This window comes from Micromesistius poutassou (assembly GCF_964030765.1).
Source record: "Micromesistius poutassou genome assembly, chromosome: 9".
Taxonomy (NCBI): Eukaryota; Metazoa; Chordata; class Actinopteri; order Gadiformes; family Gadidae; genus Micromesistius; species Micromesistius poutassou.
The window spans coordinates 16,545,732-16,572,212 of NC_140279.1; the positions used below are offsets into that span (position 1 = coordinate 16,545,732).

At 45.3% G+C, this 26,481-nt stretch overlaps 2 protein-coding genes across 3 annotated transcripts; one reads left to right on the top strand and one right to left on the bottom strand.

The window, feature by feature from the left end:
• Nucleotides 1-2,802: 2,802 nt before the first annotated feature.
• Nucleotides 2,803-22,345, bottom strand: ccdc50a (coiled-coil domain containing 50a). 2 transcript variants are annotated; one of them, XM_084472626.1, is made up of 12 exons: nt 22,067-22,345; nt 20,135-20,197; nt 17,137-17,266; nt 13,462-13,552; nt 13,001-13,103; nt 9,196-10,089; nt 8,446-8,597; nt 7,951-7,995; nt 7,525-7,686; nt 6,598-6,719; nt 5,886-5,995; nt 2,803-5,389 (listed from the first exon to the last, which is right to left on the bottom strand). In XM_084472626.1, the coding sequence occupies exons 1-12, from the start codon at nt 22,113-22,115 to the stop codon at nt 5,370-5,372; spliced, it is 1,941 nt and encodes a 646-aa protein (XP_084328752.1). In that variant the 5' UTR covers nt 22,116-22,345; the 3' UTR covers nt 2,803-5,369. The 2 variants fall into 2 exon arrangements, with proteins under 2 accessions (XP_084328752.1, XP_084328753.1); XM_084472627.1 differs by having other exon boundaries at nt 17,137-17,300.
• A 1,447-nt stretch (nt 22,346-23,792) lies between these two features.
• On the top strand, nt 23,793-25,160 carry uts2d (urotensin 2 domain containing; the record flags this gene model as incomplete). The annotated part of the gene is made up of 5 exons (XM_084472899.1): nt 23,793-23,892; nt 24,113-24,217; nt 24,322-24,359; nt 24,671-24,755; nt 25,135-25,160. 5 exons carry the CDS (start codon nt 23,793-23,795, stop codon nt 25,158-25,160), a joined length of 354 nt encoding a protein of 117 aa, XP_084329025.1.
• Between the last annotated feature and the right edge of the window lie 1,321 nt (nt 25,161-26,481).

The following is a 26,481-nucleotide window of genomic DNA, read 5'->3' on the forward strand; positions in this document are numbered from 1 at the left end:
GTGTGCTGCTGGGGAGTCGAGTAGGGAGCGCTTCTCGGGTGATACGCTTCAGTGGGCGAGCTTTCTGTTTGAGCAACTGTTACTGTATTATCCCAACCAGGAAAGAGAGTGATTCTGTTTTTTAAGAATCTCTGTTTCTCTTGACACCTTTTTCATTAAATAATGTAGTGTCAGAGAGGGAGGGAGTGGGAAAACAAATAGAGAGCTCTGCTGATGGGCGTGTGTCTCCGCCATGTCTCAACACGGTGTGTTACGAGTAAAGAAACCACCACACTCACTTTATCGACTAGATTACAGACGGAACTCCTAATCTTGTCCTAATCTTTCATTCTAGTTTTTTTTTGAAGTGACTAGCAATCAATGAAATACATTCAAAGCCGAAGCATTTAACCTCGTTTACAGCACCAGGTGAGTTAAAATACAATTTAAAAATAATGACTTATTACTTTTTTTTTTTTAGAGTTTGTTAACTATAGGCTATCCTGCATTAACCTGTGCATGAACAAATGCTGAACACCAAATGGTGTTGTAATGTTCCTCGGAATGGTACATAGTAAATTAAAGTGGTGTATTGCTATTGCTCTACCTGCTTGCACCTGTTCATCCAACCTATTTCCGTCTGCTGCTTCACGTGTGAGGAAAGGACATGAAGAAATGTTCAAATCATTTAAAATCCTTGTTTCTGTTTAACACTGGCAAATTCTCTACTTCATCTCAATAGGATCTGGACCTTTCTGCTACTCCTCCACGACCATTATTACAGTGGACCTGACTTCCTTTCTGACTTCATTGTTGCCCGTACAGCTGGAAACTTTGCCTGCAAATTTAAGAGTTAATGAATTTCAGTCATTGTTTCTGGTAGTGTGTGCAACAACTCAAGCTCCCAACGCACTGCACCCAATGGGTGTCCACTCAACTCAACACCCTGGTAGTTTACACCCTGGTGTTATTAACCATGAACCAAGTTAGGCCTATGAGATGGATCATTAGACTTGATACTATACATTTTTTTTAGAACACTTTGTATGTTACGTTATTATGAAAAACCACTCCCACACCCACTATGGATGGTGATTGTTTTGTCATGAGGTTTGTGAGTCCATTCTGTCTTTTCAACCAGAACTTCCTACTGACAGAATTTGGTTACTTTGTTACTTTTGCCTGTGTACTTGTCACAAGACCTGCCGAAGGTATTGCCAGTGGTGTTGATGGTGGTGGTGATGATATTGTCGCATGCAGAGAAACCAGTACTATGTGAGGTATGCTGGTTAACCAGCTCAACGCTCCCCTCCTACTTTTGCTGGGAAGAAGGCTAGTAATAGGGTGTAACCTACAGTTTACCTAAGTCCATCATAAGAATGGGTTATTAAGACATGCATCAACAAACAGAGCATTGAATGGAATGAGATTTATCTGCATTTGGATTCTTTCAAGATAATCAGAACATGCATTAAAGCATTGTCATTTTGATTGTATTCCTGGTTGTTATACATGAGTTAGTCTTGATGTTTTTGAAAAGGGGACTGTTTTATTGGAAAGCCATTTAATATTGGGTTAATATAGGTTAGAGGGGGAAAGGTAGTATAATAGATCACAAAAGGGCTGAGCAGATACCTATAGCAGAGATATGTCAGACAGACAGGCTGTCACAGGCTGTCACTACAGCCTGAGGCCAGGTTACAATACAAAACGGGGTAACACTATCCCTTATCTTAATCAATATTGATAGCCTAGCACATTGTCACACTTGTCAACAAGATCCAAAACCATATTTTCTTTTGAATTTCCTTCAACATCTCTACAAGTCAGAGCAAAGGATCCGCTCTTGTATTGTACCGTTTCAGTCAGCAGATGAACAGGGACGGGGGAGGGGGGGGGGGGCACAGGGATCAGGGGAAGGTTAGATAGAGGTTAAAACCTTTAAAAACCGAAATTGTGGCGTTGATGCATCGTTACACCACATGTATATGCAATCAGCTATAGAGGCATACTTAAACAGGTTTTGCCTTAGTATATTTATTGTACAGTCATTGCCATGTTGTTCAGCAGTGACAGGTGGGAATATGGTTGAGCATTAATAACCAAGACACCAACCAGAAGTCGTGTTTCTATGATTAAAAAGATCAAGCTCCTAAGATACAATGAACTGTAACATAACTTGAGGGTTAGGACACTTATCAAGCTCCTAAGATACAATCAACCATAACATAACTTTAGGGTTAGGACACTTAATGTGCATTGTATGTCAAATTTGAGTTTATAAATAAACATGTTTTTAGGGTTAGGGCTAACCCTAACCCTTTTTTTAAATGCACGTTGCCTTGAACACATTTGTTCTTTGATCCGAAGATTTTCATAAATCAATGGGTTCAAATGTGTTAAAATCCTATAATGCTGTAAGCCAATTAACCAAATGAAGCTCAATATAAAAATATGTAACACCAGAGAGCGTTGCATCATAAAATATAAATGTTGCCAACAGAGGAATGTAGAGTGTATTAATGGCATTTTAAAAAACAATGATAGTTGCATTAAGTTCCTCACTTTGAAACAACTGGCCAACTTGCAGAATGCACATAAAAGCCACATTTGTGTGGATTCCCTGTGCATGGGACGATACCACACTAAGGCATACAGTTAGGTGTAGGTCTGCCGTTGAAAGGAAGAGAAGGTAGGTCTCTGCCGGCCAGTTCATGGCCCTGGGGGCAAAGTGTAAACCAGTTCAACAAGCACACTTGGTATCGTCATGATGATTATTTGGCAATGTGCCGACAGGAGTGGTAAATAGTGGAGGGCATTTACTGCGATAAACAAACAACGTTGTTCTATTTTTTTCTGTTTAGCTTATTGCGGATGTTTGTGTACAAATGGTAATCGTTTGGAGGTGCTCTCTGTACCACTGAAATCTGTACCACTGCTCTAAATTGAGTTTCATTACTAAACCAAAGACACCACCTTTCACTATATTACATTATTCATGCATGAACAGCTTTAAAGCCATGGGGGACGAATTTATTTCAAGAAGCTTCGGTCAAAATCATGATTTATTTAATCAACCCCCCAAAAAAATCCAGTTACAATAAGTGCTAGCACAACGAAGTTGATTTATCATAGGTAGATTGCATACATGCCCTAGATGGAAATAAAGAAAATTAGAACCTGATACTGACATTTTGGTTTGGATTGCACTCAAAGCCAAAATTGTGATCAATGCAATTATCGCCATCGTACAATCATGTCAACTTATAGAAAACGTTGGTAATTTCACCCCTACCAACACGTCCACATGAGGGCGCCATTTCAAAAGAACGTGAGCGTCAACTGGACCTATTCTTCAGCCTAATTTCTGCAGCCAATCAAGTGCTCAGAATTCTATTTCTTGTGTTCAACAGAAGACACCAAAAATATATATGGCACAGCTTCCCTTCTTGTCAGCATATTTAAATTGATGTAATAAAATAAAAAGAAACAATGCAATCTACTTGTAATAAAAAAAAAAATCCATCTAGTAGTTGCTTCGTCTTCATAAACGCAACTATACACTTCAATCAAAACAATAAAAAATATAAATCAAACTCTGAGCCAAAAAGATTACAGAATGAGTCTCTTGACAGCTGGTCCAAATTGTCTGACTTAGCTCATACAAGTGTTCCCCATTGACAGCGTCTTTATTCAATATGAACATAATAAAAAAATAACTGGCTGTGGCACCCTGAATATACAGTAATATAATCCCCTTTTTATGTAATCATCCACTGTGTGTGTGTGTGTGTGTGTGTGTGTGTGTGTGTGTGTGTGTGTGTGTGTGTGTCCCCTGCTCTCTGGAAATGTTTGCTCTTGCTGGGGACAGGAAGTCTTGCTAGTGTTTGAGCAGAGGGAGACCGTAAAAGGGGGGGGAAGTCAGACGGAGAGGAAGGGCATTGGCCGGAGAACACAAGGGAGACAGAGTCTTTTCAGATCAGCAAAACAGAGAAAATACCAAAATAAAACAATTAAAAACAAAAAAAAACAAGTATTAATATCAAGATGAAAAGGAACGGTGATAGAATCCCGCTGCCACCACAATTGTTAGGAGAATAACAAAAAAGCACGAGTGAAACGTTATGTACACTTAAATAAATAAAAAAAGTAAGAACGACAAATGATAATTCCGTTTCACAAAATGCGCACAACAGGGACGCTACATGTTTGACACGGACACATTATGTACATGCACTTCATTATGCTGCTCCCCTCAGGCTTCAAAGAGGACAGACATCTGGCTTTCATTTGGACAACACTTGCTTAATATCAAATACTTGATTAAAAAAGGGCAGTTTGGGGGGGGGGGGGGGCAATATATAATATGTTGTATACTGTATTGTTAAATTAGTTAGCACTTATTCCCAAATTCACACAGCAGTGAGGGAGCCAGTTCAGAGAGAAACGCATGTGCACAGAGTACACCGCACAGTATCGCATCAGTAAGCATGCACCTGGAAACACAGAGCCACACAGAGTGCCCCCCGCCCGCTCTCCACCAGCAGTACCCGTTCCCTTCATCAAAGGGCAAGAGAGTTAGAAAACAGTGACAGCGAGGCCACTCATGGCCGCCACCGCACGCACTACGAGTCCACAGAAGCCCCGCCAGACGTCCTTGCGTCTGGACTGAGGAGCGTCCGAAAGACCCGAGACCCAGCATTTCGATTACGTTTGTTTTGTACTTTTGTTTCCACACTTATGAAGATAATGGAATTGAGAACACACTTTCCGCCCACAAAAAAAAGAAAAGAAAAACAAGATGAGTCGTGTGCAGCATGAGACTATGTCGAATAGCCCGGCCCAGCATGGTGATATAAAAGGACAGAGTTGCGCGTCCAGCATTGAGAAGCGGTAGCCGTCGTGGTTTTAAGACACTGTAGCAGCCGTGATGGAGCATGGAGCCGATACAGCCACATCGCACGTGGCTATCCAGCGGGGGCCAATGAAGCCCGTGTGATGCAGAGGTTTTGACAAACGGGGACGGAACAGCAATGCATGATGGTCCCTCGGCGGAGAATCATCAGAGTTCAGGTCCCTGGGCCCGCTTCTTTGGCCTAGCTCGGTGCTGGGCAACTTAAAAAGGAATTACAATACAATTTTACAATTTTTAAAGCCAAAAAGGAAAAAAACCAGCGGGCACTCCCAAGACACTTGGCTTCTCTGAACTTTAGGGAGGTTCAAAAATATATATTTCATTTTGGCAACTCAGTGATTGTCCCAAACCTCTCAGTCGATCACAGCACAGATCCTTGAGTACAAACATGTTAAATAATAATACAAACAAGGGTATGAGGAAAATGGTGAATGAAATCAACAAGAGGACAGCTGGCCAGTACAGGGAGCTTGAGTCACTGTCTGTAATAGCCACCTGGAGGGGGAGACAAGGACATCAATCAGCAAAAATCCCAGCGATAAGATCATCTATCCAGCCATCCATACACTCCAACCCACATCTTTGACCAACCTGTGGAGGTCCATCCAGCCCAGGTGGTCCTAAGCATTCTCATAACATTAAAAGCATAAAACATCTTAATCTCCATTTTTCCTAAAAACCCTATTCTCCTTTATTCATTCTTCAAACATACCAATGGTCAAATGAAACAATGAGACTATATATATATATATATATATATATATATATATATATATATATATATATATATATATATATAGTCTCATTGTTTCATTTATATACATATATATATATATATATATATATATATATATATATGTTTACACTTTTTTTTGCATTCATCAAGCCACTGAAAGCCTAATACCTACACAGTGAGTAAGTTAGTAGTTAGAGTTTCAGAGTTTCATACAGCGCCCTTCTAGAACCAAAGTGCTTGGCGGTGAGAGCTTGCCTTTGTAGGCCGCCTCTGGCCTGGTGTGGCCCCGGGGGGGGAAGGGGTTCTCAGGGTAGCCGAAGGGCGGGCCCGGGGTCTCGTAGTTTGGGGTGCGGGGCTGAGGGGGTCTGAGCGGACCAGAGAGAGAGAGCACAAGAAAGGCAGAGAGGGAGATTAAAAAAAAATTAAAAAAACGCATTGACGTTCTTAGACTTCTGCTTATTTCTAAACTGTTCGTATAGACTCGTTGTGTATTTTTCGTCGTAGCAGTAATTCTTGAAGTGGAAATCAGGGAAGCTTGACAGGTTGGATCAGAGGGTCGAATGGATGGTTTATTCCAGGATGTAATACAGCGAGATACAGATTTAGGTGGAATAATCTATAGTGCAGGTGGGTGAGGAGCAGTCTCCTGACGTGCTCCTTGGCTGTCGATCCGTCTTCTCACCGAACCAAAAGGTTTGGGGCGAGTATTATTAGAAGAAAACGTGAATAACAAAAGAACAGAAGCAGTCTCTCCCTTGATAAGGTATATGGCCCTGGCTATGCCCCAGACGACCGGGTTGGATCGTCCTCGTTGGGACATAAACAAATGGAGGAATGTTGGAAATAACACCTGGTATCAGTAGGAGAGGCCAGTTCATAGACTAAGAAATGTGAAGACCGAGAGACACTAAAACACACCAACAGAACCATAACTGAGCCTTTAGGGCAGAGATGACGATGCGGGTACCTGGTGGGCTTGTTGTGGTTCCTCTGCCTCTGGTGCTCAAACTCGTCCCGTGCCCGGTGCCCTCCGTGGTCGTCACGGGGCCGCCCTGCGTCCCGCGGTCGTACCACGTCCTCGGCGTGAGGCTGGGGGGGGGGGGGGGGGAACCGCAGCGGAAACTTGAGTGGAAACGGCGGCTCTCATTTCCAGAAACAACCAAACCCCCAATCACGAAAAAAATATATATATGGAAAATCACAAAAGACAAAGCCAAGACCAAAGACACTGAGCTGGAGAAGGGTTAGGGTGACTTAGGGTTAGCGTGTCTTAGGGTTATGGTGTCTTAGGGTTATGGTGTCTTAGGGTTAGGGTGTCTTAGGGTTAGGGTGTCTTAGGGTTAGGGTGTCTTAGGGTTAGCGTTAGGGTGTCTTAGGGTTAGGGTTAGGGTGTCTTAGGGTTAGGGTGTCTTAGGGTTAGGGTTAGGGTGTCTTAGGGTTAGGGTGTCTTAGGGTTAGTGTTAGGGTGTCTTAGGGTTAGGGTTAGGGTGTCTTAGGGTTAGGGTGTCTTAGGGTTAGGGTGTCTTAGGGTTAGGGTGTCTTAGGGTTAGGGTGTCTTAGGGTTAGGGTGTCTTAGGGTTATGGTGTCTTAGGGTTATGGTGTCTTAGGGTTAGGGTGTCTTAGGGTTAGGGTGTCTTAGGGTTAGGGTGACTTAGGGTTATGGTGTCTTAGGGTTAGGGTGTCTTAGGGTTAGGGTGTCTTAGGGTTAGGGTGTCTTAGGGTTAGGGTGACTTAGGGTTAGGGTGTCTTAGGGTTAGTGTTAGGGTGTCTTAGGGTTAGGGTTAAGGTGTCTTAGGGTTAGGGTGTCTTAGGGTTAGTGTTAGGGTGTCTTAGGGTTAGGGTTAAGGTGTCTTAGGGTTAGTGTTAGGGTGTCTTGGGGTTAGGGTGTCTCACCTTGAGGCCGGCCTCCTGTCTTTTCCTCTCCTGAGCCATCCTCTCCAGTGCAATCCTCTCCTTCTCCCGCTCCTTCTCCTTCTCCCGCTCCTTCTCCTTCTCCCGCTCCTTAATTTTCTTGTACTCCTTCTTCTCCTGCTCCACCAGAAGCCGAGCGATTTCCTGCCCCAGCAAATCCAAACAAGTTAAAAAAACACGATGAAACTCCCAACACACAGTTTTTGATATTGCGGTGGACATGCGTCTGCACCAGTATGGGATGGGGCCATCCAAATGCTCAACAGAAGAACAGCGACAGAAAAATGTTGTGGAAATTAGTCATATCATAATTGAGCTGAGGACAGGATATGAAAGGCGCAGGCGTGGGTGGGGAAAGCATTGTCAGCCAAGAGCGAGAGAAGTTTCCAGAAAACTGTGTCCACGCACCTCATCCTGAGCGACTTGGGCTGCGTGCTTGTCTTTATTGCTCGCCTGAAGAAAGAAAAAAGAAAATGAAGTGAAAAACAAAAGTCATATTTTCCATCGAGAAGCAGAACACACGTATTCTGGCGGGGGGCGGTCTGAGATTGAGCGCCTTTGAACAGACTTCCTCCACTGCACTTTAGCCTAAAAGGAAACAGCCCTGCAGCGCCGCGCTGCTCTTCAATCCACAAGGGGATACAGGCATCAGAGCTACAACTGATGTTGGAACCGACAACTATTACAGTAACTACGACAAAGCGCGTGGCTACATATTTACAAAACCGTTTTTGCTTCAGTGGAACCAAATCTGGAACCGTAACAAACTAACTAACCTAACGTTACCGCCTATGGTTGGTAAGCTTATAACATATATGCTGGTCAACCCGTAGTCCGTTCTTTATGAACGATTGTCCTACATCAGGACTGTCCCCTGCCCCCCCCCCCCCCACCAGTCCTCACCATGATCTCCTCCTCCTGCAGCCTCCGGGCTACCTCCATGTCGATGACCTCCTGGTCGCGGAGGTCCAGCCGCGTCAGGCCCTGGGTGGCGTTGTTCAGGCCGTACTCTTGGCCCGCTATGATGGTGCCGCCGGCGCGGTGCACGATGCGACCTGCAGGGGGCGGCAGAACACTCAGGTTACGACCCTGCCCCGGGGAGTGCTGGGTCATCTGGCCTAAACAAACGGCATCAATCATCTGGATTTTATTATGGATTTTTTTTTCTCCATTGGTGGCTGGGATGTCCTTGGGAGATGCCTGCATTTGGTTTATTACGGGACATGATTTGTGTTGTCATTTTGCTTATTTGATGCATATATTTGTGTAGTCCAGCAATTGAGACAGATTATTGAACCAACAGTAAAATCACACCAGATCCACAGCAACGACATAATTCAAGCAACTGCAAAAAAAATTAAAATAAATCATGACCACAATGAATAATTACAATAAACCAATAAAATAACAATTACATTGAGAACACAAAAGAGACAAAGCCAATTGGGAAGCAGAGCGAGAAAGGGACAAATGCCTCTTGATCAGTCGTCGTGAAGTTAGGCAGGAATCAAACCCTCCACCGGAAGCTCCAAAGCCCAGCAAGAGAAGAACACACCACACACACCGCACACACACACACCGCCGGCACCACCGCTCCGCCCCCCCCCCCGGTGAGTCCAGAGGAGCTGGTGGGGGCGGAGCTCCGGGCTGTACCTGGTTCTCCGGGAGGGTGCGTGTGAGAGCGTTCCCTGCCGGGACCCTCCCTGCTCCGGGGACGCTCGCTGCTCCAGTGCTCTTCAAGCACTGTGTCAGGGTCCGAGGGCGCACGCTGACGGCCCCCGGCTCTCCTGCCCCTCCGATCCCCACCATCATCACCATCATCATCACCATCACCACCACCACGACCACGACCCCCCTCCTCCTCCTCCTCCTCCTCTTCATCTCCCCACGACGTCCTGTCCTTCCTCAGGCCGCCCTCCTCCTCTAGAAGCCGCTCCCGGCTCTGGGTTCTGCCCCGCCGTCTGTCCGTGTCCTTGTCTCTCCCTTGTCTGTCCGGCTCCCTGCGGTGGTCCCCGCCGGTCCCCCTGTCCCCGGGCCTCTCCGGGACCCTCTCCCTCTCCGGGGCCGGGCGCCGGGGGTCTCGCTCTCTTTCCCTGTCTCTCGCTCTCTCCCTCTCTCTGTTCCGCTGTCTCTCGTGGTCTCTCTCCCGGCCCCGGTCCCAGTCGAGGTCCATGGGCGGAGGCCTGGGCGGCCTCTCCTTCCTCCGCACCGCCCTGTCCGCCTCCTCCTCCCTCCTCTGGCCGCGGACCCGGCCCGTCGCCTCGGCCCCCTGCTGCTGGTGGTCCGGCTGCTGCCCGTCCCCGTGTCTGCCCCTAGGGGCCGGCGAGCGCTCGGCGTGGGCGTCTGCGCGGCCGCCGCCGTGCCCTCCCTCCGCCGCCGGGTAGTGCTTGGGGTTTTGGGAGCGGCTGTGGGGGGACGACGACGAGGCGGGGTCCTCGCGGAAACGCTCTTCCCGGGGGCGGCCCGAGGCACGCGGCTCGTCGGCGCGCCCGGGGGAGCGGCTGTGAGACCTGGGGGTGGCGCGGTGGCTCTTTTTGTCCGGGCGCCCTGGTTGCCGGGGAGCGAGCAAGGCAAAGGCCGTGGCCCGGCGCGGTGGAGAGGGGCAGTGTTAAGGGAATGAGGAGGATGATGATGATGATGATGGTGGTGGTGATGATGAAGATGATAGATAGGATGACGACCGTGATGCATTGGTGGAGGGAACAACACACAGGAAGACATGGATGAGCCAGGCCCGACTATGGTTAGTATGAGGAATGGTTAGTCACGGCACCTGGATGAGGGGGTGGAACGTGAGCGAGTGGCCGACACCAAGCTACTGATGGGAGAGAGAGCATCAGCCGAGTTGGACTCACACCGGAGATGGGGATAGCACCCTGTTAATAGATGGGCGGGGGGGTGAAGCAAACAAAGTGCTTGGTTGTGGTCGTGGAAGACAGCACCGAGTTGTTGATGTGACTCGCTACAGATAAGAGAGCCAAGTCACAGACAGTGATGAGGAGAATACATTCTTGTCGTATAAATTGTTTCTACATATAAATTGTGAAACCTTTGCGGGTGTCTGGGAAATAATTTGCATGGAAAATGCATAAAAAAATAAAATAAAATCTATATTAAATGACAAATACAACAAGGTCAAATGAAAAGATGGAAAAAAGGTCTGATTCTGTTGCTGGTGGTTCTTTGAGTGTCAACAACAGAGGGGAAACTGCGGGCCTGCGGGGAGTGAAACGGGCGCAGTCACTCACAACACCGTCACGTCAACCAAAAGGAATGCCAGCCAGCCACAGGCACAGAGCGTCCAAACCCGGTGAACCGGGGACAATGCTGAACCAGACGCAACCGTGTCGACGTTTATACTTTTGAAAGCGGCAGGTAGGGTAAACAACGGGACGGGTGAAACCCTTTCCCATTGGCTGACTAGCCGGGGGCAGGTAGCAACCCGAGCCCGACGGCCCCCGTTAACCCCTCCCACTCGGACTTTGGTAACAAGAGGTCGGGTTTGAACGCACGGAAACGAGTGCCTCCATCCCAACCACCACCAACCCCCCCCCCCCCCCCCCCCCCCCTCCCCCACCCACTGTCTTCTGTTTTTAAATCTCCTGTTTAGGCTCACTCTCGCACTCTTGTTTATCTCCAGTGAGCACTGGCTGCGGCCCCATGCTGCTCCGTATGCCATTCATCTGTTGGACTGAGACAAACACAGCAGCCAGCCACCCTGCCATTTCCTAGCCAAACAAACGGCCCGGAGGTAACGCTGGGCGAGATAAAAGAGGGGGGGATAGGGGAGGAGGGGGGGGGGGTTAAATGCGCATGACGACGTGTTTGGAGCTTGTGAGCATAAATAGGACATGAAAGGAGATTTAAAAATGCAGCCCCCTTTGCGATTACCCCCCGTCCATTTATAGACACACAAGGGAGGTTGAGATCGCATTGACGTGAAATTGTTACCAGAGAGCCAAAGACCCAGACGCGGACATTTGTTTGCTCAGTCTGAAGAGCAAACGTGACTAAAATAAAGATTGTCTTTTTTGGGGGGGGATTTTTAAAATGAGTCGAGCTTCCAAACACATTTGCATTTCTAAATGTAAATGTGTAAAAGGTAAATGTGCAAATGTAAAAGGACAAAAACCGAATCGATTATTTAAACGTTTTCATTTCATGTTCTCATTTCAGCACTACCATTGACGCAGGGGTCGGAACGCTCAACCTGAAACCCTGCTGGGTTACCCTGGCATTCGTTGGCTTCGTGGAGCTCGCGGCTGCCTCCCTCTGTGCACACATCCCCATGGCCGACTGTCACCACTGTAAACATTCCCCCGCACACGGACAGAAGGGGGAAGGGGAAAAGAGAGGGGCTGATATTTGACTCTGTGGGAAAGTGATTTGATAGCTAGATAGTTGTACAACCAACAGGAAGTGTGTACCAAGGCCGAGGGAAAAGTTGCACCCGGACAAATAGCACCTAGGATTCAAACCACTTGTGTGAATCATTTAGGCAGGCATCAAACTAGAGACTTCCTTACACTCAAACTTGTCACATCTGAATGCTCCCCTCTACAGTGGCAATCACCACCTGCTCTTACAGAAATACTAAATGTGTTTCCTCTCCCTCTCATTTGAAGAAGTGAAAGTAGGGGCTGTGTCTAAGCTGGTCCGCCAACGAGACCAGACCCCACATGTGATCTAAAGTGGGTTCCGCAGCTGGTGCCAGCTGGACAGGAAACGGCACGACGGTCTCGGGGCACGCAAGGCTAACGCACAATGAAACACACAATCAAACACTTCCTTTGAGCTTTTGGGGTGTTGACAAGCGGCCGACTACACAAGCGGCCATACGCACGCTTACGTGGGGCCAACACGAGACCCACGGCAAACGGAGACAGGCCGCTGCGGGAGCCGACGCCAGAGATCACCGCTCAAACTGACACCAAAAGGAAGAGCTACAGTTGCGGGTTTCCATGACAGCAGGTGGTTCATGTGCACTGGATGTCTCACGCGACTTGAGTCTTGCAGGGGGAACCGCAGAGAACAAACAGGGACTCGTGGCTCAAGCGCTCTAGCACCTAGCGGCTTGCCAGCATAACATGTGCTGTCATATTTAATAGTGGGGCCCAAGAGAAGCCCCATGTCATCCACAGGTGACTGAATGTCACCTGGGGACACTCCTTCAGCTGGATGCATTTCCGGAGTCTAATAATAGCTGTGTTACAACGTGTGCTTTTGTCCAGCCGCGTTAGAAGGCCAAGGGATGTAGATCAAGATGAGAAACGACCTCTCTTGGTAAACCGTGTGCCGAGGACAGCACTCCTAAATCTTAGCGTCAGGTCAGCAACGTGTCACAGGCGCTGTGAAACGTCAATCTCACACCCTTAAAACCATCACTTGTCACCCTGGTAGAGAATCCAATCCGCTTTCAATAGCACACACACTTCTCAATCATGGCCGCTCCTCCCACCTCCTTCATCCTCGAAGTACTCCTCCTCAAAGTTGGCCTCCAGCTTCTTCTGTCTCTTCCTCTCCTCCTTCATCTCCTTCTCCTGCATCTTACGAGCTATGGCCTGGAAATACACAAACGGACAAGAGACTTCAACACTGGATAATCCAGATTGCTACAACAAAGCCGTTTCCGCTGTGAATGTCCTCATTTTGCACACAAGTGCATGTGTGTGTGTGTGTGTGAGATTGTGTCTTTGACTACAGTTCTCCGAGTGTGTTTTTGTTTGTGTGAGTGTCAAGGGCGGCATACCAGACTTCTCCAATTAAGGAGTACACAAAGGAGCACATGAACCAAACACAAACGTACATTAGGCCGGCTGACCGGACCCACGGGAGTCAGTATCAGGGTGTGATAGACTACTCTTCTGCTCGGATGGGCAGTATTGTGTGAGTGTATGCGAGTGTGCATTGTGTACATACCATGTCCTTTTCTTCCTGAAGTATCTGCTGCTCAGCCTGTCGGACGAGTTGCTCCTGAATCTCTTGAGCAATCTCATTATCTTGGCGTTCTCTAGGTGTGTGTGTGTGTGTGTGTGTGTTTGTGTGTGTGCGTGTGTGATCGCAAGTGGATGCAGGAAAAAAAGAGGAGAAAACATCACAATCGTTAATAAGTTAATTCTATTAAGGTCACAGTCCCTTCATTGACTCGACATTATTCAAAATAAATGATTCTGCAGTAAGCAGTACACAGATAGCCTATTCAAAACTCTCTTTAATCACAAGTAGCGTATGTTCCATTTAAATTGAGCATCTCCTATATAATTATTCTTACTATTATAATGAAAGCAACACTTTAACCCAGCCAAAACTTCACTTGTGGTTGCAGTCTTTCCTTTTTTAATAAATCAATATTTTAATGCAGTCCTAAAACGATGATTTGCCACGATGAACCAGGAGGAGCACAATTTCCGTCGTCATCTTTGACCAAAAATACTCAATTACAATTAGTTATCCTGGAGCCACCTTTATCCAAGTTAGGCTGTGGACACGGGGGAATTAAACGCAGAACCTTTCTGCTTCCTAGGAGTAAAACACCCTAGCCACCACGCTACGCTAGGCTAGGCTAGGCTAGGCTAGGCTAGGCTGCTTCCCTTAGATCTACTTTCACCTTCCCTCCAGAAACCCTGCAGGGTGAGCTGCATAACTGCTTAGACAATCTCTGTGGACGGATCCTACAGACACATGGAATGTGGCAACAGTATAGCTGTAGCATAGCATAGCCTTGTCAACACACCACAAAGTCCACATCGCAGTCAAGCACAAGTTACAAAGGGTCCAGTTTGGACTGCTGCTAAATTTCTAGGGTTGCATGTTTTATAGAAGAACATGAATACCACTGGGAGAGAACATTGGGGATTAGGGATGGAACGGTTCTAGTAAATACTACGAACAGTACGATTTGCTAGTCACGGTTTTCACTAACATTTTCATTTGATGGTTCCGTAACAAATTTGGTTGCACCCCATTTTCACTGCAGTATTGCATGTCCTTTGTCACCTACTATCCATCTGTGTAAATTCATTTTTAAAAGCTTTAAACATATTTTAATATGTAATTGCTTTCCTTACGAACCAACTATTCTCACTCCTCCTCCTAGATCTACATATATATTATAATAACAGGCTGCTAAGGTAATAAACTCCAGTTACAATTTTTTATTTATTCATCTATACATATTTTGTGAACCGTGCCTTCATATTCATACTTTGCGGTCACGTGACTACCATGGATACCTGGCCAACCAGGGGAATTGCAGCCTTGCAGATTTCCGATACTTCAATCAATCAACTATTTAGACCATATGTCTAGGGTTGGGTATTGTTAGAAATATTTCGATTCCGGTTCTATTTCGATTCCTGTAAACCGATGCCGGTTCCTAAACGCTTCCGAAATCTATACTTTTTCAAAAAAATTATAGAAATGCCATGCCAACACTGATTCTTTGAAAATTCTTTGAAAAGGTAACTATTTGCGTTACTGTAAAAAAAAGGGTTAGTTGCTATATGTCAATGAATTTGAAGTAGTGCTTATATCTCCACCTTGAAAATGCCAACTTTTCATCGGATTGCTCCGGACTCGCTGTCTCTGCTGCTTCTTCGAATCTGTTTGGTGTGTGTGGTGCGCTACTGCGCGTGGCCTGGCTTGTGTGTAAAAACACTGGGTCCGATTGGCTACCATGAAACATGACTCTGCCTTAGCCAATCATAATCGCTTATCTCGTTGTTAACCCACCCGGTCTCCTAGCAGTTTGTGTGTGGAGCCAGGGGTGCATTCGGATTACACAGTTTATTCAATCAATTCATAGTAACGTACCGCATTTAATGTTCAGTAACGATAACGGCATTGTAACGACGGAAACAGTAATTAGTTTGATTACCCTGTTACTGAAAAAATAACGGCGTTACCTAACGCCGTTATTTTAAACGGCGTTAGGTAAGTGTTTTATCAAATTGGAGGTATTTCCCCCCTTACACAAAATAGTTGTATTGCACTTGCATGTTCTGCTCATTTTTTGTTTTAGTAAAGTAAAGCCATATTTTAGAGCGTTTTATGATGGCTGCAGCTGGGCAGCAGGAGAGGAAAGTCCTCTGCATTTTTTCCGACCACAAGAGGGCGAGAGGATTGTTGCGGCACCGAAACGAGGCACCGAAAGAAATGTAGTCATTCGGTCCGGGTAGAACCGACCATGTTGCCCCCGGTACCACTCGGTTCTCGGTTCTCAGTACCCAACCCTACATATGTCACAAAATGTTAAAATTAGATACGAAGAGAAGATAAACATACTCGGAACTTGTGATCCATACACTGCTTTGAAGTTGGCAAAGACTCTACCAGACTTGAAAATATTTACATTTATCTCATAGAGAATCCGTCACCTTATACCGCACAAAAATTTAAAGCCTACGGATGGGTTAACAACGCTGTCGTATGGGAGGTGAAAAACAGGAATATATTCATAATCAAAGCAAAGGTGAATGTTACTATTCCACCATCCACTATGAAATGTCCCCTTTTGTCCGCGATTACATAGCCAATGTGGTCTTATTATAGCCTGATCATTCACAAAAAAACACATAGAAAGATTAAAGCATCCAGCATATGATTTCAACAATGTGTGAGGGCAGGGATGATCGGACAGTTGCCGTTACAGAATGCTGCACGATTTAATCTGCACAGTGGAATGAGCGCTGGGTGGAGATGTTCGCGTATTTCAGAAGCAGGGAGATTCCGTACAAAAATATATGTCTAATTTGTCAGTTTGCCATGTGTATGCCTGGCACAAATGCTCCCGTTGAACTAATCTTTCCATCATGGCGGTATTTGGACTGAGAGGAACCTAATGACTGTTTGTGTGGTAAAACTGGCGACGTCCTGATTAGGTTACTGGGTTTCGTTGCTGGAGTTCTGGCCCGCCAGCCAGTCGTTGTGACGTCACGTGCAAAGTATGAATTGGGGATAGAACCCAGAACTCTTCGGGAAGAGAGGCAAAAGCAGAACAGGTGACTTCACAAGCTCCCAGCATACCCAGTGTGTACTGTCCACCATGATGGAAGAGCATCTGTGCTCCTCCCTGGGAGTGCTGGCTTACACGTGTGTGTGTGTGTGTGTGTGTGTGTGTGTGTGTGATTAAACGCACTACTGTCACATAACTAATCAGTCACAGTCGCATATTTAACAAAGCATGTGGGCGCAGAGAGGACTCTTGTTTCCAAACGGTCCCTATAACGGCTTTCATAGCAGGTGCTGTTGAGTCACACTGACTAGTGGAATGTACAGCTCAGCAATCGCACACATAATACCGACTGTCAGCTCATATAACTGGTCTATCTGTTATGTCGGGGAAGGCTTGGAGACAAAGTTGTTCATCCCGACACGTGCATAAGGCAAAGAAATACACAGCTTTAGTTAAATTGGTTGTAAATCAAAAAACATGGTCATGTTATGAAAGAGGTTCATATGATTATCTTAGTAGTATTTTAGATGGAGAAGTCATCAGATTACCGAATTGGATGGACGGATTCAGTCGGACTAGTTTGTGCTCAAACAACAGTGCATTAACAACAAGCGGGCGAGAGGGGAAAGGGAGGGACTCACAGGTCCCGGAACTGCCTCTTGCTCTGGGCCTTGGCCCTCATGTCCTCCTCCTCCTGCAGCAGCTTGGCCACCTTCAGGTCGTGCTGAGCCAGGCGACTCTTGTGGACGTTGGACGCCAGGTGGCTCTCGACTGCGGACACACACGCATCGGCGTTAAGACACCACTGGAACGAAATACCGCAATGGTTAATAATGTTTGATAGAGGCTTGCAACACCGGTATTGCTCCGTGTCCACAAACATCCCCTGGATAAGCTAATGCAAAAACAGAGTTACAAGGGGTTACGCCGGCACACTCAACGCTTGTTTATTTTCGCCCCTGAATGGAGCACTTGTTCCGGGGGCCTGGGCTTCAGCTTTTGAGGAGAGAAGGGAATAACAACGCTTGCTCTCGCACCCTTCATCCCCGGCAGTCAAAACAACAACAACAACAACACCACCACCACCACCGAACCCGGCGTGAGTCACTTCAGAAACGAATGGGCCCGGCGAGCAGGAGCTCCAAGGCTGTGTGACGGAACGTGCCAAGCCCCTGAGGGATGATAAATCCTGGCTTGGTGACGCACGCGGCGCCCCAGGCTCTTGGTATGCATGGAGGCTGGGGCATCACTCACTCGGCCGTATCCACTCCACCTGCCTATCGATCCACTTGCCGGGGGGGGGGGGGGGGGGGGGTCCCACAATTGCGTCCCACAATTTACCCAACAGAGGAACCATTAAGACCCCGTGCGGTGACTGGACGGATGGGAACAGGAAGCAGTGAGATACAGCGGTGGCTATATTTAGCGTCGCCCCAATAGGTTGTCATTGATTTTTTTCCTTCATTTTTTTTTTGTGTGTCTGTGATGATGATCAATCAATAGTAAATGATGCCTTCCAAAAAAAAAAAAATTAAGTATGACGGTGATGGTGACGTCAAACCGAAACGCAGACTATCATTTATCCAACCATTTATCCAAGAATTCCCCCCCCTATAACAGAAGGGCCTCTTCGCCCTTTTTTCCCCCGGAGACCTTGAAGAGGATTGGTACTATCCTGATATGGTTCGCTTTCCAGCTATGCAGACACCAAACATTGAGCAAGCATAAAAGCATTGCTTTTGGTGACCTTGCTCCACAATGGTGGCAGCTCACGTCCACTGATATCAGGACAGCAGAAACCCTATCCTTCTTCCACTGCAGGCTGAAAACTCATCTGTTCTGACTGCAACTTGACCAATGTGGAAAAAATGAAAATAAATATAATAATATATTTATTAAATAAATATATAATAAATTGACTTTTTGTATTTCTTGTTTGCTCATTTGATGAATTGTTTGTATTCTCTCACTCTTTGGGTTGTATCTGTAACGGTCGAAAGCACTTATTGTAAGTCGCTTTGGACAAGACATGGTTGAAGTCTCAGTGTTTCCCATCTTTCCCATCCCAAGGTCAGTAGCCAACCAAGCCAATCCAACACTCACGCTGCATCAGTAAGTAACGCATCAGTGGGGGATGTTATTAACATGCCATGGATCACTATGGCAGCAATCGACCCATTAAAAAGGCTTAAGGACAAACACAAGTCAAAACACAGCTCTACTCTGCACAGCACACCGGCCTTGGGGACATAGAATCCATCCATAGAGGAAGACTAAACATCCACACACTTCCCCAAAACATCCCCCCCAAACAAGAGAAATTAGGACAAAAAAACAGGGCCTATGCTTGGGATGTGTGGTGGCTCATCATTTCCCCACACATTCCACAATCAGTCGGCCAATTCCGACTGATTCAGACCGATACATCCATGATACAGACCGATCATGTCAAGTCTTTTGGTTGGGCACATAATCCACACCGTTGACATGTGGACTACTCACATTGTCACGCATCGGATCTCAATAGGTGTTTGGACGGTGTTTGAGACTAGGCCTGGGCGATATGGCTAAAGAAGACATATAACAATATAACTTGATCATATTGATCGATATCGATAACTATTGATAATTTGAATGACCTAAAAAGACTAGGAATTACCATGATGGATTTTAACACTTAATATGACCTTCCACTGTCACCCTGTTGCTAGATTCAGTGGTCCAGTCTCTTATTGATATATTGTGAACATGTTTTATATTGATATTGATCAAAAGTCTATCACGATACGGCCATTTATTGTTTTATTGCCCAGGCCTATTTGAGACACGTTTTTTAAATGCAAAGATAAGCTTATCTTAGCAGACAGTGATCAACTCAAGCCAACAGTGATCTCTCAGGGTAATCCGTTCGTGATGGATAGATGACTTGTTGACCTCATGACCTCTTCACGTTGCCTAACCTGCGACGAACGTTGAGCGACACCCTGCCAAGGCCCCCGTGATCTACAGCTACGGCAGACATGCAATAACGTGATCCAGAACCCGCCGGTTCACTCGTACCATCCAGCCAACCCATGCCTCTCTCCCTCTTGTCATTCGTGGTTTCCTGAGGTATTTGCAAATGCATAATGTGTGGGTTTGTATTGGATTAATCAGTCTGTTTTCACAACTCTTTCACACTTTTGACATTTTTTTCCCCTAAAGGACGACAATTTTTCTGGCTAACATGTTAAGAATTCCCTTTAATTCTTGCAAGCAAGCAAGCTAGATGTACAATTGAATGACAAAAGAGTAGCTTGTCCAAATCTAAGAGTAGCTTGTCCAAGTGTAATGGGATAGAAGGAAATACATCGGTACCATTAAGGGGCCACGGATTGTGCTAAAGCATCTCGAAGTAGGGAAAAGCAAATCTTCCGCCTAGTCTGCACTGCATGTTTTGGTCTGCTGACAAGAGATGCTTTGAGTATGCTCCAAGTATACTACTCTATGAAAGGCACAACAAGGTAGATGTCAGTGGAAGTGTCTGCTCCCTATTTAGGAATAGGGGACTCAGAAGGGTATTCGAGCGACTCCCTGAGCAGTGTTATGGATTACCAGTGATGAGAATTGATGAGAATTGAAGCCAGTAAAGCAACTTACTCTCTTGCTCCTGGAGGTTGTGGGCCAGGCAATGGTCTTCCAGTACTGCAAAGTCACGACACACTGTTGAGAGAGAGGTACCCAGTTATTCCAGAGTCATTCAAGCTAACTGGATGTTGTTGTTTTTTAAACTGAATAAAACACAACCAATAATCATACAACAAAGCGGATTCAAAAATTGTCCCAGAGTGTGTGAAGGGAGGGGGGGGGGGTTCTCTCCATCTCTCCTCTCAATATGAGTATGAGTCTCTGGGTAGTATGAGTATGAGTATGAGTTGACATGCCTACCAAACTACAGTATTTTTCACAATAAAATCAAAATTTCTATTGTTGAAGAAGTAACAGTAGCATGCTGGTGTTCAAAGAAGCTGTACACCCAGTCAAGTCCTGACAGAATTCTGCAAAGACAGTTTCTTCTATACAGCGTAGTAGACCTATGTTTTATGATGTGCGACTCAAATCGAAACACTTGGGTTGGTTTTTTTTTTTCTTCTGAAATGAACGGCGCTCAGGCCTAAGCTTAACCACCAAAAGATCAGCCTGCAGCTAAAAATATCTCGGAGGCTGAACAGTTCCACCTTAACACCACCCTGAAGCTGACCGCATCTCTTAAAAAAAAAAAACAGTATCATTTGAACACACACACACACACACACACACACACACACACACACACACACACACACACACACACACACACACACACACACACACACACACACACACACACACACACACACACACACACACACACACACAGCTGGCCCAACCCCTGCTCTTCCTTTTTTCAGTGATTACTTTGTCCATATCCCTGATTATTAACCAAGAAAGGATGGCCACTTCACAGTAGATAGTGGACGCAACACACCGTTAAGCATTATAGACAAACACTTTCTTGGCTGAGCTTTAGCTCCACAGGGTATTGTAAGGCTCTCTCCTTCTATGTAACATCTAAGGAGACGGAAGATAAGCTTGTCCATAGGCAGTGGCAGGCGGGCTAGACTGAACGTGTTAGGTGAGTGGGTCATGACTTGAATCGACAGATGCTTGGGGAAGAGGAGGGGGCAGACCCCAACAAAGCACTTGCATGGGATTTGATTACCATTCTCCATGTTTCAACCATATGCCTAATCTCTTCATCCGACAAAACAAATGGCGTGGCATGATTAATACTATTATGTACGCATGACTTAAGGACAGTTTTTCCTTCAACCACATCTATACGTCATACTCAGTAGCAGGTTTAACTTTTTGGACATGGACCTACTTGTTTAAACAATCTGACCATTTGTATTCACTTCTATATCCAACCCAAACAGCAGTAAGATATTGTTACACCCTAAGAGTCTATCGTATTATATTATGTCGAGGTATCGTTGACTATATTACAGAGAATACGGTATCCGTCCGATCAAAATACTACACAGATATCACTGCTGTTGTAAACAATCACGCTAGCCTCGGGTATCACTAAAGGATTCGTGAAAGAAAACAGGGCACTAAACCGTGCTTTCTTCAATACGTGCCCTCTCAAAGCACGGTGTATCGTCCCGTGGACGTCCGATGATTATGCAGACTATCATAATATCTAACGCAACCCCGTCCTTCACCGTTCGCCACCCTAGCCCGCCGAGCTACCTCCATTACAATGCAGCAGGTGTCATCATTATGTTGACTATCAAATCAAAACATGACTATCTAACATAACGAGTACGGATAACACCTTCACATTTCACAGGCTAGTTGTACTAATCCCACACCGTGCGGTACGGACAGGTTACAGATACCAAACACCTGCCTCGTCCGCGGTGTTACCTTTATAATATGCGGGGTTATTTTTTTTGGCTAACGTTAGCCAGCCACACCGCCGTGTATATACCAACACTAAACGCATGTTCACGGAGTGATATTAATCTAACGAGCGGGTATTACCATCTTTTACTGGAGGCAGTTTTTTCTGGTCGATGCTAAATTCAGCCATGTTGTCAGCAATGTGTCAAAAGGGTTTTACGCTGGATGACACTTCCGCGTTCTTCCGAAGGTTACACCGGCGGCCCCTGATTGATTGACCGGCGGCGGCCTCTGCTCGTACACACGGTGAAGGATGACGAGGAGCCGGGACAGCCACCCGTTATGGAGGGTCGATAAACGAACGCGTGTCACGTCGCTGGTGATAGTTAGCAATGCTGCTTCATTACTACAGCTAGCACATTAGGGTTTTCTGCGAGCATCCCTCCCACCGATGACTGACCCTCCCCTCTCCGTTGTCTCAGAAAATGCAGCTGGCTGCAGCTGCGGCTTGTGGCAGCACGACTAGTAGGTCCCCACCGTGTTGTGCAGCTACCTAAAGGCATTGCAATGGGTTTGCAGAAGCCTTTTTTTTTTAGAATGGATGATTTCACTGTAATGAAAAGATATTAGAGCTTTGCAATTGTGTGATTTATTTTGTGTGATTCCTTTTTTTGTACACGTTAACACAATACACAGACGCGCACACTAATAAACACAATGTAATGTAATGGCCCCCTCTAGTGAAACGTTTGTAGAATTGCAGAATTCGCTGATAGATTAACTAATGATACTGCATCTATAGAAAAAATAAATGAATGTATGCCTCTCTTTGTTTAACTTATTGGCAAAATCAGCAATGCAGCCTGAACATCGATAGTGTCCTAAAGTAGGAGGGGGGTAAATAATCTATTTTTTTCCTCGTCCTTCAATTCTACAAGTTGCCCTTGAGCAACACAAAAACATTTTTATAAAATCATGTTGCTATAAAATGTGGATACATGGTCTACATGTTGGTTGTGTGTACTTGATAAGTTACAATTGTTTACAAGGTCCTTGAAGTGGCTCACTTTTGGAAGTTGTATGCATTGTCAACTGGGAGGCTGTTTACAGTATTGTAGTATAAATAATAAATGGCTGATGCTTTTCAATTCATTCTTTTTGGCTGTTGCAAGTATTTCAAAGTGGTGGCCCCACTCCAACTTGAATGAGTGCCAGGCTCTTTCATTAGCAGTGTGAGATTGCATCTCTTAGATTTGTATATGGATGTTTGCAAGGTATACGGTTGATACTGCTACACATCAAAGAATAAATATTTCATCAGTTCACAAACAGTCCCAGAGCCAAGACTGTATAACTATTTTCCGGCTATTGTGCACTCAAGAAACAACAAAATCAATACACTTTCCGAGCACCTCCATTCACAGATTCTCCACTGTAGCTATTTAAGGAACTAATTAATGTAAAAGAAAATACTTGCAATGGCCAAGTGTGTTGGATTGGGCCCCTTGTAAACAAGACTGTGATTGATGGGGTCCACACTCTGTTTGATTTGTTCCTGTCAAGGTGATGTAGGTTACTGGCCTTGTCTACAGCGTCATGTCCTCATATTTCACCTGGACACTGCACGGTCCACTCAAATTGGTTGCCTATTGACGGCACCAAATGGTGACTAGGTATTGATTTAGTATGCCATTGTCAGATTGGCCCCTCCTCCAAGGGCTCCAAACCCACCTCCACCCCACCTCAAGAATGGATAAATACATTTTGTGGCAACGGACTCGATAGATATTGGACCGCCAGCCTCTTTCTTCAATCAGAGTTCAGAGAGCAAGGTGTCACCTAGTTTGGACCATACACTTGAGGCGCAATGGATAGAGTAACCTCTGTCAACTATTGCTTAGGAGTGCTGGGCATTCTGCTGCTGCAAGGGCTACTGTGTGTGGAGGGGAGGAGCGTTTTCACCACTGGTGAGTGACCATTGTCTTGGTGGTTTTCTTTAAAAATAAGAATCTAAAAAAAAAGTGATGATGTGATGCCGATTCCTCCTTGCCTGTGTGTGATACGTAGTCGTCTGTTAAGCAACAGGTTTGGGAATACAACAAAAGCATCCGTTGTCTGTGTTCCTTTTATTTAAATTCTTATGCGTTTCTTTATTTGCTTATGTGTTGTTTTTTTGTGGGTTTTTAGGAAACAATATTTATTATCCAAAAGAAGAGCCAGATGCTCAACGCCAGATCCTAGCACTATTACTGAATAAAAGTCTGGTGCCAATCGAAAGGAATGACATTTCAGGTGGGACATTAAGTGGAAAAAGTACATCTGTGATAAGTATTCAATGATTTTGACTGATCAATTTATAACTTTATAACGCCTCCATTTCTCTTCTAAATGTGCAGGTCTTGAGCTGGTGAATAAATTATCTCAACTAGAAAAGGTAAGAATGTTTGGCTTGACATCAAAACTTTTAAATGTTTTCAAAGTTATGACACGACAACCAAAAACAATTGGATTGAAAAAAATAAATAAGTCACATACATTACAGAGCAGGTCTCAAACAACATCATCTATGTGACATCACCTCTCATGTGCTGTGTGTATGCATTGAACAAACAGACAACATCAGAACTCCTTTATGCATGCATCACATTAAAAGGGACATTGCACATTTAAACAAGAGGAAAATTAATGAATGGGTTCAGGACTAAAGAAGTTGACAACTAATATGTGAGTGACCTGTCCTTTCAGCTAAGAGAGGACCTGGCTCTAGAGAGGAAGATCACAGCAGATGTCATGGCTGAAGTCAAATCCCTACCGGGGAAACGAGGCGAACGTAAGTGTCACTTTCTTGCATGCTCCCTCTCTCTTTCTGACTCTCTGGCAATCTCCTTCTCGTTGTCTACCTCTTTCATTCGCTCTCTCTTCTCTTCTTCTCTACTCTGTCTCCATCTATCACTTCACTGTCACATCTTCTATCACATCTCTCTATTGTATCTCTCTCGCTTTCTCTTTCTCTTCTGCACATTTTTAGTGTGCCTTGCATTGTCATAAAATATGAGATATGTTTTGTGTAATACTGGCATTATAAATTCAATGTTGCACATTACTGCACCGATCCATTCCCCCATTCCCCCTATGTGTAGTGTTGTTGTCACTTACCGTGCTACAACGGGTGTCTCTGTCTCTCTCTCTCTCTCTCTCTCTCTCTACAGCCTGTTTCTGGAAGTACTGTGTTTGAGGGCGGCAGTGGAGACAGAGCAGGCCCTATGTGCCCAGGGACATTCACCCAGGAGCTGAAGGGTAGCGAGTCTACAGTGGGTTAGTGGGTGGGTCGGGAGGCGGAGGAGATGGCTGCACTGGGGGCATTTTCTTCACTCCTTTATACTCTCTTTCTTCATTTGTTCAGTTTATTCAGGATGCATTTTAGGGAACATGGACATGAGAGAGGGGGGCATTACCTCAGTAGTTACAGACCTGGTTGGGATGTCATGCTGAAAAATATAAATTAGCCTTAAGACTCATGTTAACAATTAAAAGAAAGATACATAGCAATATGACACATCACTACACAGACCGCGTATCCTCAATATTTCATAATGATGTATTGACACTGGATTGCAAGCACGAATTGTTGATGATTTGTTCCTAATACATCTGTAAATAACACTATAGTGACTGGAACTACTTGAGTGTCAGAAATGGCTAATACTTGACCGATGAGACGTCTTTGGGGGGCTTTATATGCCCCTTACCTTGTCATTCTGTCACCCTCTTGTGGCATTGTTTGATATTGCATTTTATTTTTTGCACTTAAAGACACTTTCAAAGAGTAATGTAGGTAACTATGCCTACCATCCACTTGGAGTAATAGCCTACTGTGTTTTATTCTAGTAACTAAATAAACATTTATTGTGTGAATCTGTTACATGACTCTGAATTGAAATTTGTCACACTCGACTGCAACTGAACAGCAACAGTATAGGTCTAACTGGATGCTCTATATAAACAGGCTTTATATTTTATCAATCTATTTATACTTGGGCTTGTATTGAATAGGGCTTTTTGGTAATCAAATGGTAAAATGCATCTAACAGCACACGTTCCGGGTCGCTTTAAATAGTGTGTCCGAGGGACTCCTATTCAGTGTCTAAACATAAGGCCTACCACAGCTGATAAGGGACTATCTCGCTCCTACAGCAGGGAGGAAAAGGAAAGGTTTAGGTCAACACGAGCACTGACATACAGCTCAGAAATCGCACGGAAGGCGGGAGCATAAAGTTGGGATTGAATCTGTACACATACGTGAATGCTAACGTGCACAGCAACCGTAGACACACAAATAGGCCTAGAATCAAACAACATTTCTTAGCAACCAATAAAACACAAAAGATATGTGTTATGTTTGCGTATTTTATCTTGCATATTTCCTTCTTTTGACGGCAGTTCAAGCCCTCATGAAGTGTGGTCTGTGCACCCGGACAAGATAAGTCCAAAGGAAATGAACATGCAGTATATCTGCCACTCATACTGTGTTGGTAATATCCAACACATTCATAAAA